The 15,309-nt window shown below is 34.0% G+C and overlaps 1 protein-coding gene across 2 annotated transcripts in view; it reads left to right on the top strand.

Annotated features, from left to right (window-relative positions):
• Positions 1 to 9,522, top strand: part of LOC112019570 (digalactosyldiacylglycerol synthase 1, chloroplastic) — a 23,321-nt gene extending 13,799 nt beyond the window's left edge. The window contains exons 2-7 of one of the 2 annotated variants that reach the window (XM_065782480.1): positions 3,622 to 3,654; positions 4,944 to 5,031; positions 7,049 to 7,533; positions 7,627 to 7,893; positions 8,088 to 8,437; positions 8,704 to 9,522. In XM_065782480.1, coding sequence (XP_065638552.1) covers positions 3,622 to 3,654; positions 4,944 to 5,031; positions 7,049 to 7,533; positions 7,627 to 7,893; positions 8,088 to 8,437; positions 8,704 to 9,238 — 1,758 coding nt within the window. In that variant the 3' untranslated portion in view covers positions 9,239 to 9,522. The remainder of the gene's footprint in view (positions 1 to 3,621; positions 3,655 to 4,943; positions 5,032 to 7,048; positions 7,534 to 7,626; positions 7,894 to 8,087; positions 8,438 to 8,703) is intronic. The other variant, XM_024052090.2, reaches the window with a different exon arrangement.
• The last annotated feature ends 5,787 nt before the right edge of the window (positions 9,523 to 15,309 follow it).

The following is a 15,309-nucleotide window of genomic DNA, read 5'->3' as shown; positions in this document are numbered from 1 at the left end:
TTTGGCCCCCCCCCCCCCCCTCCTCTCTCTCTCTCTCAATTTATTTGGCTTTTTTGTTGTTATTTTTTTCCTTTTCAAAATTTGGATTTATTTTTTCTTTCTGAAAATTTGGGTTTTTTTTTTCTTTGTTTTTGTTTGCAGACTCTTTGCTTATATTTGGGAATCGCATAGTTTTTGTAAAATGAATGTTGAGAGTTATATAATTTTTATGAAATGAATGTTTTCTTTTTTCACCTTTAAGCTAAACTATTTGCCATTATCCAAAAACAAGTTAAACTATTTTCTTTTTCATGTGATTAATTTGATTTTTTTTTCTTTTAAAAATACTAAGTATTTTAACACACACGCAGAGAGGGGAGAATGTTTTAAAGAATTGATTGGATTTTATGAGTAAAAAATATATGCCACATATTTAATTATTGCATGATATTTGATCTTTCTTTTTTCTTTTTTCTTTTTTTGAGAGAATAAAATTTAGTCTAGATAGATTGTGGAGAGAGAGAGAGAGATTCCTTTTTCTTTTTTGGAACATTGTAATTGCAAACTTATTGTGATTTTTATAGAGCACTATTCAAAAAGCTCTCGTATTTTCTTTTCTTTAAGAATTTTAAAAAATTATTGAAGTAGTCAAACTGTTTTAGTTTGATCAGAATTCGGAATAATGAAATGTTTTGGTATAGAATAATATCAATATGCTGTTTCGTGTTTACTGCTATTGATATACTTACATACATATTTAGATGCTTCTATGTATTTATATATTTACAAGTTTAATTATAATAATCATTGAAATCAACATATTTTATAAGCCCAAATATTAGTCTAATATAATAAGACAACATATCTTAGCTTAAATAACATGTTTCATTTCATTTTATTTATTTTTTTAATTTTTAACATTATTTGTTGTTTTTTACTATACCAACCAAAACAATAATACTCGTCGAAATACCCAAAAAATCACTAATACAACTTAGGGGTGTGCGCGGTTCGGTAGGAGCAGTTTTTTTTTAAATTTATTACCGAACTGATAGAGATCGGTTTTTTCATAATTGGAACCGATGCACACCACCTAGGGTCGGTTTTCCGACCTATAGCGGTGCAGTTTTTTGCGGTGCGGTTTAGTCGGTTTGGTCGGTTTGAAATATTTAAAAAAACTCTTTTTTTAATAATAAAAAAATTGGGCTTTCAAGCCCAATATCAATATATCAACTTGTTCAAGAAACCTATGCCAAATAATGTATTTTTTCATTTCAAAATGATCACATAATGATCCAAAATTTCAAACTTGTGCAAAATTTCACATAATGATCCATAATTTCACTTTGTATATAATATAATATCTTCATGCATTGGCTTTAGGATGCACTTCGGTTGCACTCTATCTCCTCATAAGGTAAGCATACTAAATACAATATATAATATATATATTATATTATATTCAACTGAAGTGCACCCTACGGCCTACACATAATATAAGCATTCAACCTTAATATAATATTATATTTATATATGTAAGCAGGCAAGGCTGCAAGCAGCTACTTCTTGTTCCATCAAACAATAAAAAAAGGCAAGTAGCTACTTGGAGTTGGACCCCCCCCCCCCCCCCCCCCAAAAAAAAAAAAAAAAAAAACTCTAACACATTACATACATGGCTTAAAAATGATAAAAGACTAATTGTCCTAAAAGTTTAAACTATTGGGAAATTGTAAATTTAATTATTTAACCACAATGCCACATAATTCTAATACTCTTCCTCATGTATGGACTCAAATCACCTTTTAATAGGTGAAACTCAACATGTGAGATTTAAATGAGAGGTAAAGTAGAGGAAATATAGATTGAATTTATGATCTCTTGCTCTAAATACCATGTTTTATTACCGTCCCAAAAAGCTTGCAATCTCTAAAATATGAGCAATTTGAACAATAAATCTAAGGACACAAAATTATCACATTTTTTTTTATACTATTTATGTGGTATGTTATAATTTTTATGTGTATCGCGGAATGTCGTAAATGGTACATAATCAAAATCCTGTCAATAATAAATCAATGTAAAAGTGATGTTGCTTTAATTATAACTAATAAATCAATTGTGAACACTATTACAAAAAAAAAAAAAAAAATGTCCCTAATATTTATCATCATAATAGGCCAGGTTTTTTTTTTTTTTTGAGAAGAAATTTTTTTTTAATAAATGAAATAATTAAATATATTATGAGACCAATGGGCTGAGAATGTGCTCCCTATCAAATTCCCCATTTTACTCTTTTGTTGCTTTCTTCTATTGGGCCGGAGAGCCCATATACAAGATCCCCAACCCCAAACACAAATGGGTCGACCCGAAGCCCACTTCTTGTTCTGCTAAACCTTCAATCTGGACAAGTACGTAAAGTTTCGGATCCATTACAACAAAAAACCCAAAAACTACCGATTAGGGTTTCTTTCTGCGCTCACAATCAATCTCTGTAAAACCAAGCTTCTGAACTCATCGTCGCCGCCATGGTTCGCTTTTCTAAACCTTCTCATTTATAGGTATAGGAAGATGTCTTGTCAAATAGATATTTTTTTCTTTTGACTATATTCAAATTGTTACTACTACAAAGAGATTTGAAAGCTTTTGGGTATGCATGGGTTTCCAATTATTCACCTGAGAACTTCAAAGTCGCTTAGAACATCAAATTCGGGGTTCAGATGGTTTTGTCTTATTGGTAAAAGTTAGCTTTTGAAATTTGGAGCTAGAGAGAGGTTACCGATTAAAAGGGTGTATTGCTCTTTTATTCTCAATAGTCATGTGATTGTTAACTAATTTATAGTTGATGGTGGTGTGTTTAATTATTTTAGTTGTATAAAGCCAGGTTAGACCCAGCAAAAGTGGAAGCTTTGGGTTCGACCTATTTTAAAGGCATGTTAGAACAAAAAATGGAGAAAAAGTATATCGATGGTCATATTGGTTAGTTCCCATGTCCTCTCTAGGTGCAGTTTCAGGGTTCTTGCTATGAGCTTCCACACTTGTTACATGTGTGTAATATATGTTATTATGGGAGCTGCAGAACATTTATAGACACAGAAATGTGTATTAAGTTGCATTAAATCACTTGAAGCTTTATAAAGAAGTATTAGTTGTATCCTGTGACATATGCACTCATCATAAGATGTAGATCCTCAACCAAGTGTTCAACCATGGAGCTAATGCTACCACCTGGCAAAGGAGGTTTTTAGCTTTTTATTCTATTTTATTTTATCTTAAAATTACGTGGCAAGTGGTGAATGTTATACGTCTTGTCTATGATGCCATGAGAGGTTGTTTTTATTATTTAATTAAAGCTTTTGCGAGGATTTCGGAACTATACAAATGTTATTGTTATACTTTGACTACTTAATAAGTGGATTGTCTCTTGTGGATGAGTTGTTAGACATGTCTCTTTAACTTGTACAAAGTTACCTATAGCTTTTTGAATAATTCTTTCTAGGGGCTTGTATATATTCTGTGGTTGTTGTACGCTTTCTGTCTAAAGTTGTTAATGTGTGCATAGAGACTTAAACCCATATATAATATATCCATACATCACAACATCTGATATTTATATATATAATTTTTTTTTTTTTTTGGTTGCAGAAAGCAATTTGTAAGGAGTCTCAGGAGTCGAAGGTAGGTTCATGTGGATGATTTCTCTTCGCTTCATGTGTTAATAAGCAACATGCTTTTCACAAATTTTATACGAATCAAGCATTCTATCTTCTTCTTGAGTCTTCCTCAAATATTTTTGTGCTATCTTTAGTGGTATGCAGTTTGAGGTTTGGAATTCTAATTGGATTAAATGGGAGGCCTCCTATGTAGAAAATCATGAAATTCATGTAGTGAAGTCCTCGCTTTTATCCAATTCGAATGGTTCTTTTCAATTCCCTGCTGCCAAACATAGTGATCATTCTTATATTTAAAGCATCATTGAGTTGGTATGCTTTTTTCCATACCATAGCTGTCACATTTCATGCAGCTTTTCTGAACTATACTTTAGTAGTGACAATGGAGGGTACTAAATTGTTTGAGGTGCTGCAAAAATGGAGCCTAAGGACTCTAGTACTGTGGAATGCCATTTTGTGTATCTGGTGGCTATGATAAGGATCCTCCTATTTTTCATTTCTTTATGTAACCTTGCTAGAAGAATCTTTTGTATGCATTGGATTTTGAAACCTGTTTTTTTGGATAAAAATATTGCATCCAAGTTTTTAGAGTTGGTTGTTTCAAAAAGCGAGTCAATTATAAGAATTCCATTTTGTTTTATGCACTTACTTTTCAGTTATAGTCTTGCAGACTTGCAAGTATTTGAATGCATCTTATCTAATCGATGTGTCAGCTGCATCATACCTTGCATGTCCATACGTTCATGTGTTTGAAGACAAAAATAATGTTGTTGAGCAATACAATATTCATATCTGAAAAACTAAACAACACTGTGCTCAAGGGCATTTCTAAAATTTTAACAATGGTAAGCTACACTCTACACTTTTCTGTTTGTGTTGGCGTTAGGGAATTTGTTTTGTGGTCATGAGACTGCTTAGGTTCCAGCTGCAAGCCTGGGCGTGTTTACACCCCATTAAAACACCGGTCAAAGATTTGGACTGTGGTTCCGGGGTGTCTAATGTGGTTAGTTTGGCAGGAATGCAATACCTGCACCTTTGAAGATAAAGAGAGATCTTTAGATCTCTTAAAATCTCTTCTTTGGTACTCTGTTTTAGTGGTGAACACGTACCTTTTTTATCAATAAAATTTCTACAACCTATTAATTTTTTTTTTTTTTTTTGAATTTAGTTTTTGATATTTGCTTTTTGGCCTAATTGAGGGACAACATTTGCATAAACTATGGAACGAAACTTGAAATTTTGGTAAATGGAGTAATTTACCATGCTGAGATCTTTTCTTTTTTATTTCTGTTACAGGAGGTTCCACCACTTGATGTGCCAGAACTTTTGGCATATTTTGTTAGGCAATCTGGTCCATTTTTGGATCAACTTGGTGTTAAAAAAGGTAGAAAAATCTTTTAATTCTGTTAATCTGGTACCTTGAAATGCATAGATGCTTAGGCTTTTTTTTTTCCCCAATTTCACCTGATGTTCAGGGTTTAATATATATGCATATTTAGACATTAATGTTTTCTAGCCAATCAGTAGAATTGAAAAGTGCTCTATTTTTTGCTAGATATTATTTATCAGATATCATTTAGATTTAACAAAATCTAGTTGGCATGGAACGAATGATTTTTTTTATCACCCCTAACAAATGTTAGTTCTCTTGGATGGGAATGGATATTTGGGACCATCCTCATTTCTTATCTAATGGATGCATTGCAATTGTACATTTGTGAACGATATTGTGAATTGGTGGATGTCTTTTTGGACATTTACTTAATTTCATTTAGAGAGAGGGATAGTCAGGTCAATTAATGGGCAGCTGCAATCAGCTTTGGGGTTCAGATCTTAGGACTTAGGGTTGTTTGGAAACACTTTTTGGAACTCCTTAAGGTGGTCTGACCCAATCTTATTCATTGGCAATAACATGTTTAGGAGGATGAAAGATTTTGCAGGCCACTGAGAGTGTATCTATTTCTGGGCAAGGTTGGTGTGAGATCTGAGGAAACAATCCTGATATGGTTGGATATTTTTGTGACTAATTAACATCAAAAACTGAAGAAGAGAAATTTAAAACTCTGAACTAAATGAAAAAAAGGAGGCCCCCTGCTCTGTTGATCTTCTTTTATTCATCTAATTATTCATGTGGGCGAAACTTAGATACAATACTTTAAATACAGTTCTTTAGGTACCCCTTTTATAATTCAGCCACCTGTCTAATACCGAACAGAGCAAATGGCGTTAAATACCCTTAGTTTTGCTTCTATTTTTTCCTTTCTTTTTTCTTGCAAGCGTGAAAACGGTCTCTTCTTTCTTCTTTTTCTCATTATTTTTCTCTTGGAAGAAATTCTCCTTAACCCACACATGATTGTGGTAATTCTTTAGAATCCACAACTCCAATATGAAATCACGTCTAAAGTTCTCATCTTTGAGATCAAAAGCCACCATGGAATCCCCATATCAGGTAAAACAAAACACCTTTCCCATCATTACCAGTAGAATCAAAAGGCATCACAGGGTAAGAGTCTGAGAGTATGTTAGATCTGGAAAGAGAATTACAAAAGGAAAAAAAATCAGAAAAGAGAGGGATGGATAGAAGCAGAGATCAGGCATTTAACAAACCGTTTGGCTGACAACGTGATACGCACAAGCCAACCCCTCCGTCCATCTGAAGCCTTGATTTCTTCAAAAATTTAGAAGTTTGAGAGAGTGTGAGATGCTAGGGAGGTTGTGGTACTGGGTTTTCTTGCTGGTTTTCCATGGTTTTCAGTTTTAACTTTTAAGTAAAGCATCAGAGAGAAAGAGGAGGAAAAAGAAAAGAAAAGAAAAAAAACCAGAGGAAGAGACGGATGTTTGCTCTGTCAAGTATTAGACAGGTGGCTGAATTATAAAAGGGGTACCTAAGGAATTGTATCTAAGATATTGTATCTAAGTTTTTCGCTATTCAAGCATACAACATTTGATGTAAAAAGTCAATTAAATAGCAAGGAAAACTCTCAATCAAACAGATGGCATCCTTTCTCATTGATGATAACTGATGCTGACTTCTTAGGATACTATCATCCTTGGGGAAAGGTCCATTTTCCTTACTCTGCCTTTTAGACTTTTTACCTGGATATAAAAATGAATTAATTGACAAGTGATGGGTTTATTAGAAACAAGCACTGCCCATTATTTCAATTATTCAAAAAATATTGCAGAGATTAGCACGTGATTTCAGTTTGCATGATTGGAAAAAATTAAATTCCCCATGTTTCTATTTTTTCCTCTCATGAAATGTCCCTTACCTATTTTGTCATCTCCACCAAGCAAATATTTTACATCCTTTATGTATTGTAGCTTCTATTAACAATTGAAAATGTATTGAATCGTTATAGCTTCTCTTAAATTATTAATGTTATTCTAAATGGTTGCAGATATATGCGATAAGATAGTGGAAAGCTTGTGTAGCAAACGCAAGAACCAACTTTTACGGCACTCTTCATCTGCTGGGGAATCCTCTGTTATAGGGAATGATAACATTAATGATGAATTGGATTTGAGGATAGCCAGTGTCCTCCAAAGTACAGGTCATTGTTATGAGGGTGGATTTTGGACTGACCATGCAAAGCATGACCCATCCAATGGGAAAAGGCATGTTGCCATTGTCACAACTGCTAGTCTTCCTTGGATGACAGGAACAGCTGTAAATCCACTGTTTCGAGCTGCATATCTAGCGCAGTCTGCAAAACAAAATGTTACCCTACTGGTTCCATGGCTTTGTAGATCAGATCAAGAAATAGTTTATCCAAACAGTCTCACTTTTAGCTCACCAGAAGAGCAGGAAACTTATATACGTAACTGGCTCGAGGAAAGGATTGGCTTTAAGGCTGATTTTAAGATTTCTTTTTATCCTGGCAAGGTAGCTTCTGAATATATCAGCTTATTCACTTTCTTGTTGTATCATATAATGTTTAAATTAACATCTGACATCTTTGTTCTGGTTATTTTTCAGTTTTCAAAAGAAAGGAGAAGCATAATACCTGCTGGAGATACTTCTCAGTTTATCCCGTCCAAGGATGCTGACATTGCTATCCTAGAAGAGCCAGAGCACCTGAATTGGTACCATCACGGTAAGCGTTGGACTGATAAATTTAACCATGTTGTGGGTGTTGTCCACACAAATTACTTGGAGTATATTAAGAGGGAGAAGAATGGGGCCATCCAAGCATTCCTTGTAAAGCACATAAACAATTGGGTCACAAGAGCATATTGCCACAAGGTATTAGTCTATTTTATTGTATATTCTAATTTTCTGTTACTTTTGTTTTTTGTTTATATTATGTTTTAGCTTGGTTTGTGAATAAGTGGTTAAGAACAGAAAGAGGTCTAAATAATTTCTGATATATTTTTCTTCTGTATCATAGGGTGTTTATTGCATGGCAAAAAACTAAATTTTCTGTAATCCTTATACAGGTTCTTCGTCTTTCTGCTGCTACTCAGAATTTACCAAAGTCTGTGATTTGCAATGTTCATGGTGTGAATCCTAAATTTTTGAAAATTGGAGAAAAGGTTGCTGCAGAAAGGGAACTTGGGCAGCAAGCCTTTTCAAAAGGAGCATATTTCTTAGGCAAGATGGTCTGGGCAAAGGGATATAGAGAGTTGATAGATCTCTTAGCAAAGCACAAGAATGATCTTGATGGCTTCAAGTTGGACGTGTATGGGAATGGAGAGGATGCCCATGAAGTTCAGAGTACAGCTAAAAGGTTGGATCTGAATCTCAATTTTCTAAGAGGAAGAGACCATGCAGATGACTCTCTTCATGGGTAAGGATTTTTCAGAACTCACTTTGTTGACACTGCATTGTTTGTGTGTGCCCCCCGCCCTACTTTTCTCTCCCCTTTCTTCTCCTTTCCTTCTGGATTTAAACTTAAAATTACAATGGAGGTTGACAAGACCTCAAAACTACTAAAATGTTTTTTTATCGGGTATATAAACACCTAGTCAGTGAATTTGATTGAATTTGTTTTTTGCACACCCACCCTCCCATGCTAACTGTTGGCCTCCTTTGGACATTTCTTTGTTGTTGAAGGTACAAAGTCTTCATAAATCCTAGTATTAGCGATGTGCTCTGCACAGCTACTGCTGAGGCACTTGCAATGGGAAAATTTGTAGTATGTGCGGAACACCCATCAAATGAGTTCTTTAGGTCATTTCCCAACTGTTTGACTTACACAACATCTGAGGACTTCATTGCCAAAGTGAAAAAAGCACTAGAAAGTGAACCTCAACCTCTTACTCCTGAGGAAAGATATAACCTTTCATGGGAAGCTGCCACCCAGAGATTTATTGACTATTCTGAGCTTAACAAAGTCTTGAATAACACTGAAGATGGTGCAAAATTCAGCAGAAATAATAGAAAGATTGTGAAGAAATCAGTTTCATTACCTAGTTTGAGTCAGATATTTGATGGAGGGTTGGCGTTTGCCCATTACTGTCTCACTGGGAATGAATTTCTTAGAATTTGTACTGGAGCGATCCCTGGCACCCGTGACTATGACAAGCAGCATTGCAAAGACCTTAACCTTTTGCCTCCACAGGTAGAAAATCCCATCTATGGTTGGTAAGCAGATCAACCCATCTGTAAGAGCGATTCCTTTGTGTATACTACTTGCATTTCATATTTAGGAGCCTGCTTTGTTTAATTAGTCTAAGTTTCCTTGATGATGTAACCATTTCTGTAGCACATATAGTTAGATAAATCCAAGTTTTGCAGTTTTCTCATGTCAATATAGAAGACTAATGGAAATAGTGTATAACAGTTTGTAATGAAAAAGAACTATGCTCTGTTAGGAAAGTTGCAATAATGAAGATTTTAGCTCAAGCCAGAAAAGGCTTGTTTAATCCCTAATTGCCATTAGCCGGTTTTGTGCAAATAAATTGAATTGACTACATTCCGGACAAAGGGCTTTATCCATGACAGATTATATCCTTTATACATTGGGCTTGATTGTCTTACTCGCTCGGCATACACTCTCCTACCTATAATATGTTAAATGTGGATATTCTTGAAAAATGTGGACACAGGGAATGTGAAAAAATAATTATTCTTATTAATTGTGCACTTGTTTTACAGGTGGCGGGCACAAATTGGCCTGCCTGATTGCATGCTCAAAATTTCGATAGATATCTGTGTTTCTGAATTATTTGTCATTTTTGTTGGGATGAGCCATTTAAACCTGTTTTGTGTTGGTGCTGAAATTGTTTTTTTCTACTAATATTGTTGTTCTAATTAAGTGTATTCCCTGACATAAGCCTCTCGAGTGATCTTCACATTGATATATTGTTGTGGTTGTGTTAGAATTATGTGATTAAATAATCAAATTTACCATTTCTCAGTTGTTTAAACTTTTGAGACAATTGATAATTTAAAAAATCCTATTTATTATTCATTGTTGTTGTCTTAAGTTTGATCATTGTTCCCTCCACTTTACATCCCATTTAAAATCTTACATATTGACCTCACCTATCAAAAAGGAGTTCAAACGCACACGTAAGAAGAAGTATTAGAATTAAATGATTAAATGATTAAATTTATTATATTAACATATTTTTGTGTCTAATCTATTAAAGACTTAATTTTTTTTCCATGTATCTTTTAGTGTTGTATATGTTGTTGTTATTTTGAAATTTGAGCAGCTGTTACCTTATATATGTAGTTGTTATAAAAATTACATTTTCCTAAGGGTACCTGAATTTCCAAACCAAAATCTCCACTACATTATATGATAGATTTCCGAAGAACTTGCAGTTGTCTAGCTAATGCTCCACATTGCTAAGCAAATCTGTCTTGAGCTCATTGCCCTTGGCTATCCGCACTCGGCAGTGCCTTGATCACCAGTTCATGGTATTCTTTTTGAAGATTGTTAGAGGAGCATTGGATTTTTGAACTACATAACATGACATAATTAAACGTGTAGGACCATTTTAAGAAGAGGGAGGTGGTTCTTATGACTGGCCAACCATGGCATCTTACACCAATTATTTTTAGGGCTGTTCATAAAAACTCCTAATTATTTTTGGGAAATTGACGATGTTGTTACAGACCTTACTTACGGTACTTTCAAAAACTGGTTAACTGCATTGATTAACACATATAAGTCGTTAGCATCAGATTTTATAGTATTTAGCACACCAAATACAAAAAATCACCCCATAAAATATGTCAAATGCCAAATAAATTTGGCATGAGCCACAGTAACATTCTAATAATAGTAGTGTACAAAATTCTAATAATAGTAGTGTACAAAGAGATGTTGTATAAATATTTGGTTATTATTATTATTATTATTATTATTATTTTTTATACACTCAAACTCTCTCTCTTCATGACCGTTGGGAATTAATTAATAATTATTCAAACTTTCCCTCTCTTCTATTTCTTCAATGACGTTGGGAATAACATAAAAGAAATAATTAAAAAGAATAAATAAAGAAATTTAAATAAAGTGGTAAAAAAATAGAATATGTGATATAGGGTGTATTATAAAGTAGTTTGCTAAAATAAATAAAGTAGTTTTTTGATGTGTCAAAATAATATATTTTTTAGAATGTATATGCTTGCTCTAACCATTTTCATATTAAAATCTTTTAATATAAAATATCTTTTATGTAGATTAGTAGTTGACGATCTTTTCTTATTAATACTGGTTTGGAAAAACCCTTAGAAAGGATAATGATTTAGTTGGCTAGGTGACAATCTTCTCTTATTAGCATGGTTTGGAAAAACTTTTAGTAGGATAATGATTGTTGTCATGGTTTTTAACTTCAACTCTTTTAGTAGCATACACTTTGTTACAACTTACACATTTATCAATTTGTTATTGGATTACATCATTTACACATGAGACCATCATTGATACTTGATGAAGAATAATCTAATCACCACTTCACATATATGCAAGTTGTGGTAAAATGTGTAACAAAGTGTGTGCCTACGGACTTTTTGTTTTGTCATAGTTTATTCCGTATATAGAAACTGCTATAAAAATGTATGTTAGGTTTGGAATCCTAGGTGAAAGGGTTTTATTGATTTGGATCCACGACAGATTATGTTGCTTGGTACGTGGTAGGAGTAGGAAAATCATACTTCGAACTAAAACTTATCGTCAACATTACCTCCTAACGAAAATAAAATAGAAAAGTATGGGAAAAACAAATCATGCAGAGGACGTATGGCAGTCCACTTACCTCTTTTGGTTTCATATCACATGCAGCCAAACAATTTTAAAGTTCGTAGAGAGTTTACACGGTGTTAATTGGTTTCACAGTGACCACAGTCCACATGTTGATTTTGCACATGACCTGCATTTTCTAGGACTCATGGTTCTTCAATGGAGACCACACATGCAGTTTCGTACAGAAACGGAAAAAGACAATTGGAATATAGTGGAAGTAATGGAATATACTACTCTGAACCCTTGAATGATGCCTCCAGTACGGATGTACTAGACTTCTTTTCATCTAGGATTTGAATAAAAACGAGAACCATATATTATAATGTTTGACAAGTTCTAATTGATACCATGATTTTGTTAGTTCTTCTGACAAATCCAGTCAGCTATTCATGAATCTGACTTTGATTTTATTTGTTAGTTCCTCTGACAACTTCATTCAGTTATTCATGAATCTGACATATTCTCTTGGTTATGTTAGTTGGTCCCATTTTATTGGTAAGTGGCGCATTATTTTTATAAGAGAAGAAGAATGTTCAGCTTTCTAATGTGGCTTGAGCTATGGGATTGCAGCTACTGCTTATTGTGATGAAAGTATATTCTATTGGTTGACACAAAGAACGACCATTTTCCATGGCTGTAATTGCAATGTGTTTCCCATCTTCATCTCTCTTCTGGTTAATATATATTTCTTTGCCAATCCTTATGTAACAGCAAAATGGCGCATGCAGTAGAATGTTCAGCTTTCTATTCTGGCTTTAGCAGTGGGATTGCTGCCTCTGCATTACTTTGTCAAAGTCTCTGTTAATTAAGAGGAATAAAGTAATTTGCACTCGTGTTTCCCATGTTTTCTCTCTCTCTCATTGTGCACATACAGAATTTTGACTGAATTGTTTTTAGCTGACCTCCAAGTCGGTTCACTGACATAGGTCGAGCCTAACTCATAGAGGGATTTCGACCTTAATCAGTTGGCTTACAGGCACACCCATTATCACCCATAATGAGTGATCAACGAAAAGTGATTGATCTATATAATCAGTTGAAGGTACTCACAACAACAAATTGTGAAGTTTGATGTGTGAAGGGTATGTGCTTAAAATTATATATAATCAATACGTAATTTGTATGCCTTTGCTAATTCATATGTTTAAAAAAAATTTAAATAGAATAGAAAATTTTGAATTCAATCAACTCATATTCAAACAAAGAATGCGTGCATGAAAAAAAGAAGGAAAAAGAAAAAGAAAATAAAGAAGAAGAATGTTACATTTATATCTATAATCCATGTCAGATTGTGTGCTTAGTCGCATGCCTTGAAATTTTTTTTAATGGGTATATCCTTTCTGACTCTATACCTTATTCAGCTTTTGAAATAAGATAGCTGGTGCTTATATTCTTTTTGCCTAATTAAATTTAGTCATAAAGCATGGTCTTGAGTGGTGGACCTATATGTTTACTAATAAAAGCCCCCATTAATCCCATCAAAAAAAAAAAAAAAGCCCCCATTAATATTGTCTGATGTCAATATTAATAAAATATAAGCAAGTTGCACATTTGCTTTTGAACAAAGAAAGTGGAAGAGAAATTACAAATTTAGGAGAGAAAAGAGATGGTGGGTCATGAATGTTGTGCTAATCATAACTAGGTTCATTTTTTAAGTGATTGTAGCTAGGAATTTTATACATTGTAAAAGTGATATGAATAAGACACACTTAAAATCGAAAGTTGAGGTCCACGTTTGCTGCACGTGAATGTTGATGGATCCAACATGCATTCAAAATTTTAGTGGGAATTCCGAGTTATATGATCATTCACTAGACCAAACAAAATAATATAATTTTTAATGAAATCTGAATTTCTTTTTTTCTTTTCTTATGTCTATCTCAATGACTTTTACTTTCAATTTTTATTAATTTGTATACAATTTTTTAAATTCAACGCGCAATTACACTTTAATCACCATTTAATAAAGTTGCAACATTTTGATCATCTTTCATAAATAAGTGAATCAACAAAGTGTTCATCCAAGCACACATTGGCGTGTGAAAAGTGAATGGCTAAATTTGGTTTGTACCAATTGGTATTTACAGAACTTGAATGTTGTTGATTGGTTTAAATGATTGAAGCGTTGGGCTAGGAGAAAGTAGATAATGATTGCTCAATGATACCGAATGGAAAGTGAGTGGCTCAAATTTGGTTCAGCTTAGTTTAGTTTAAAAGAGTTCGCTGTATCTTGTACTTATGAGAGTAACCCAAAAAAAAAAAAAAAAAAAAAAAAAAATTATGGGAAAAGTTAATAATTGCTCAAGATATTGGATTAGAAAATATTTTTAAAACTTTTGTATGGGAAAAAAAGTAATTAATTTTTTGATAATTTTTTATATTTTTACTAGAATGATCTATTAACAAATGCTTTAAGAACATCCATTAATCGAACTTAAAAAAAATTTATGTTGGTCTTTCACTCTTTCTGTGTTCATAAAGTTTGTGTTTATATGACCATCATTTTTTATTTGGTTCGAGTTTTCTCTCTTTAATTATGCAACTGTTGAGGTCCAAAAAATCACAATGATTGTACCAAGACCCAAAAACAACGCAAAAGATTGAAATCCTGGAAAGTAAAACATTTGGGCTTCAAGTAAAGAAAAAGGAGGAGAGGTTCAAACCCATTAAGGGTCCATAACGAAGGACCCAAATCCATGAATGGGCAAGTTTCGTACCTCATGAAACAAAGGAAAGAAAAAGCCTAGCCCAGCCCACAAAGGTCGGAAAAATCGCTGGGGAGCTAGGAAAATAACTGGGCCAAGATAACTGGGGATTTCTAGAGCCTGGGATCCTTGGGACATGCAACGAAGCACGTTGGGATTGAGATAGTTCAAGGGGGCATGCCAAGAAACACAAGGAACAAGAACAGATATGTCCCTATCAACCACCCAATGATGCAGAAAAGGGGTCAGAGGGCTTGGGAACCAACAACTCATGAGTAAGGGTCTGGTACCTCGAGGAACCCAGAAGAAGAACCATAAGGAAGGTGGCTTGGGATCTTTTAGCCTGGCAGAAAGGAATCAGCTCACTTGGGAAAAATGACAAAAGGGAATACAGCCAAAAGGCGGGTCTGAAAAGTGGAATCTAGAAGCCTTGGAGAAGGAAAGAACAAAAGTTAGCCTTCTAGGACCCCCAGAACGGGAAAGTCAGCAAGGAACTTTTTGAAGAAGGAACCTCAAAAGAAGAAAATAATGAAGAATGAGGAAGGGACCAGCCACAATGTTTGGCACAACATTGGTTCTGGTACCCAGAGGAGCAAATGGAGGAAATCAGTGGTACTCTAGAAACCTAGGATGGCATTATAAAAGGCGAAGCAGCAACAGTGAAATTCATTCAGCCACGTCAATTGAAGTAAAATTACCTGAGAAACTCTACCAGAATTCAAAAGGAGAGAAAAGAGAAGGAAAACAGCTCCGGGA

The sequence above is a fragment of the Quercus suber genome, unplaced genomic scaffold, assembly GCF_002906115.3.
Source record: "Quercus suber isolate HL8 unplaced genomic scaffold, Cork oak 2.0 scaffold_303, whole genome shotgun sequence".
Taxonomy (NCBI): Eukaryota; Viridiplantae; Streptophyta; class Magnoliopsida; order Fagales; family Fagaceae; genus Quercus; species Quercus suber.
Note: the sequence above shows the minus strand (reverse complement) of the source record. Positions and strands in the feature narration are given on the sequence as shown.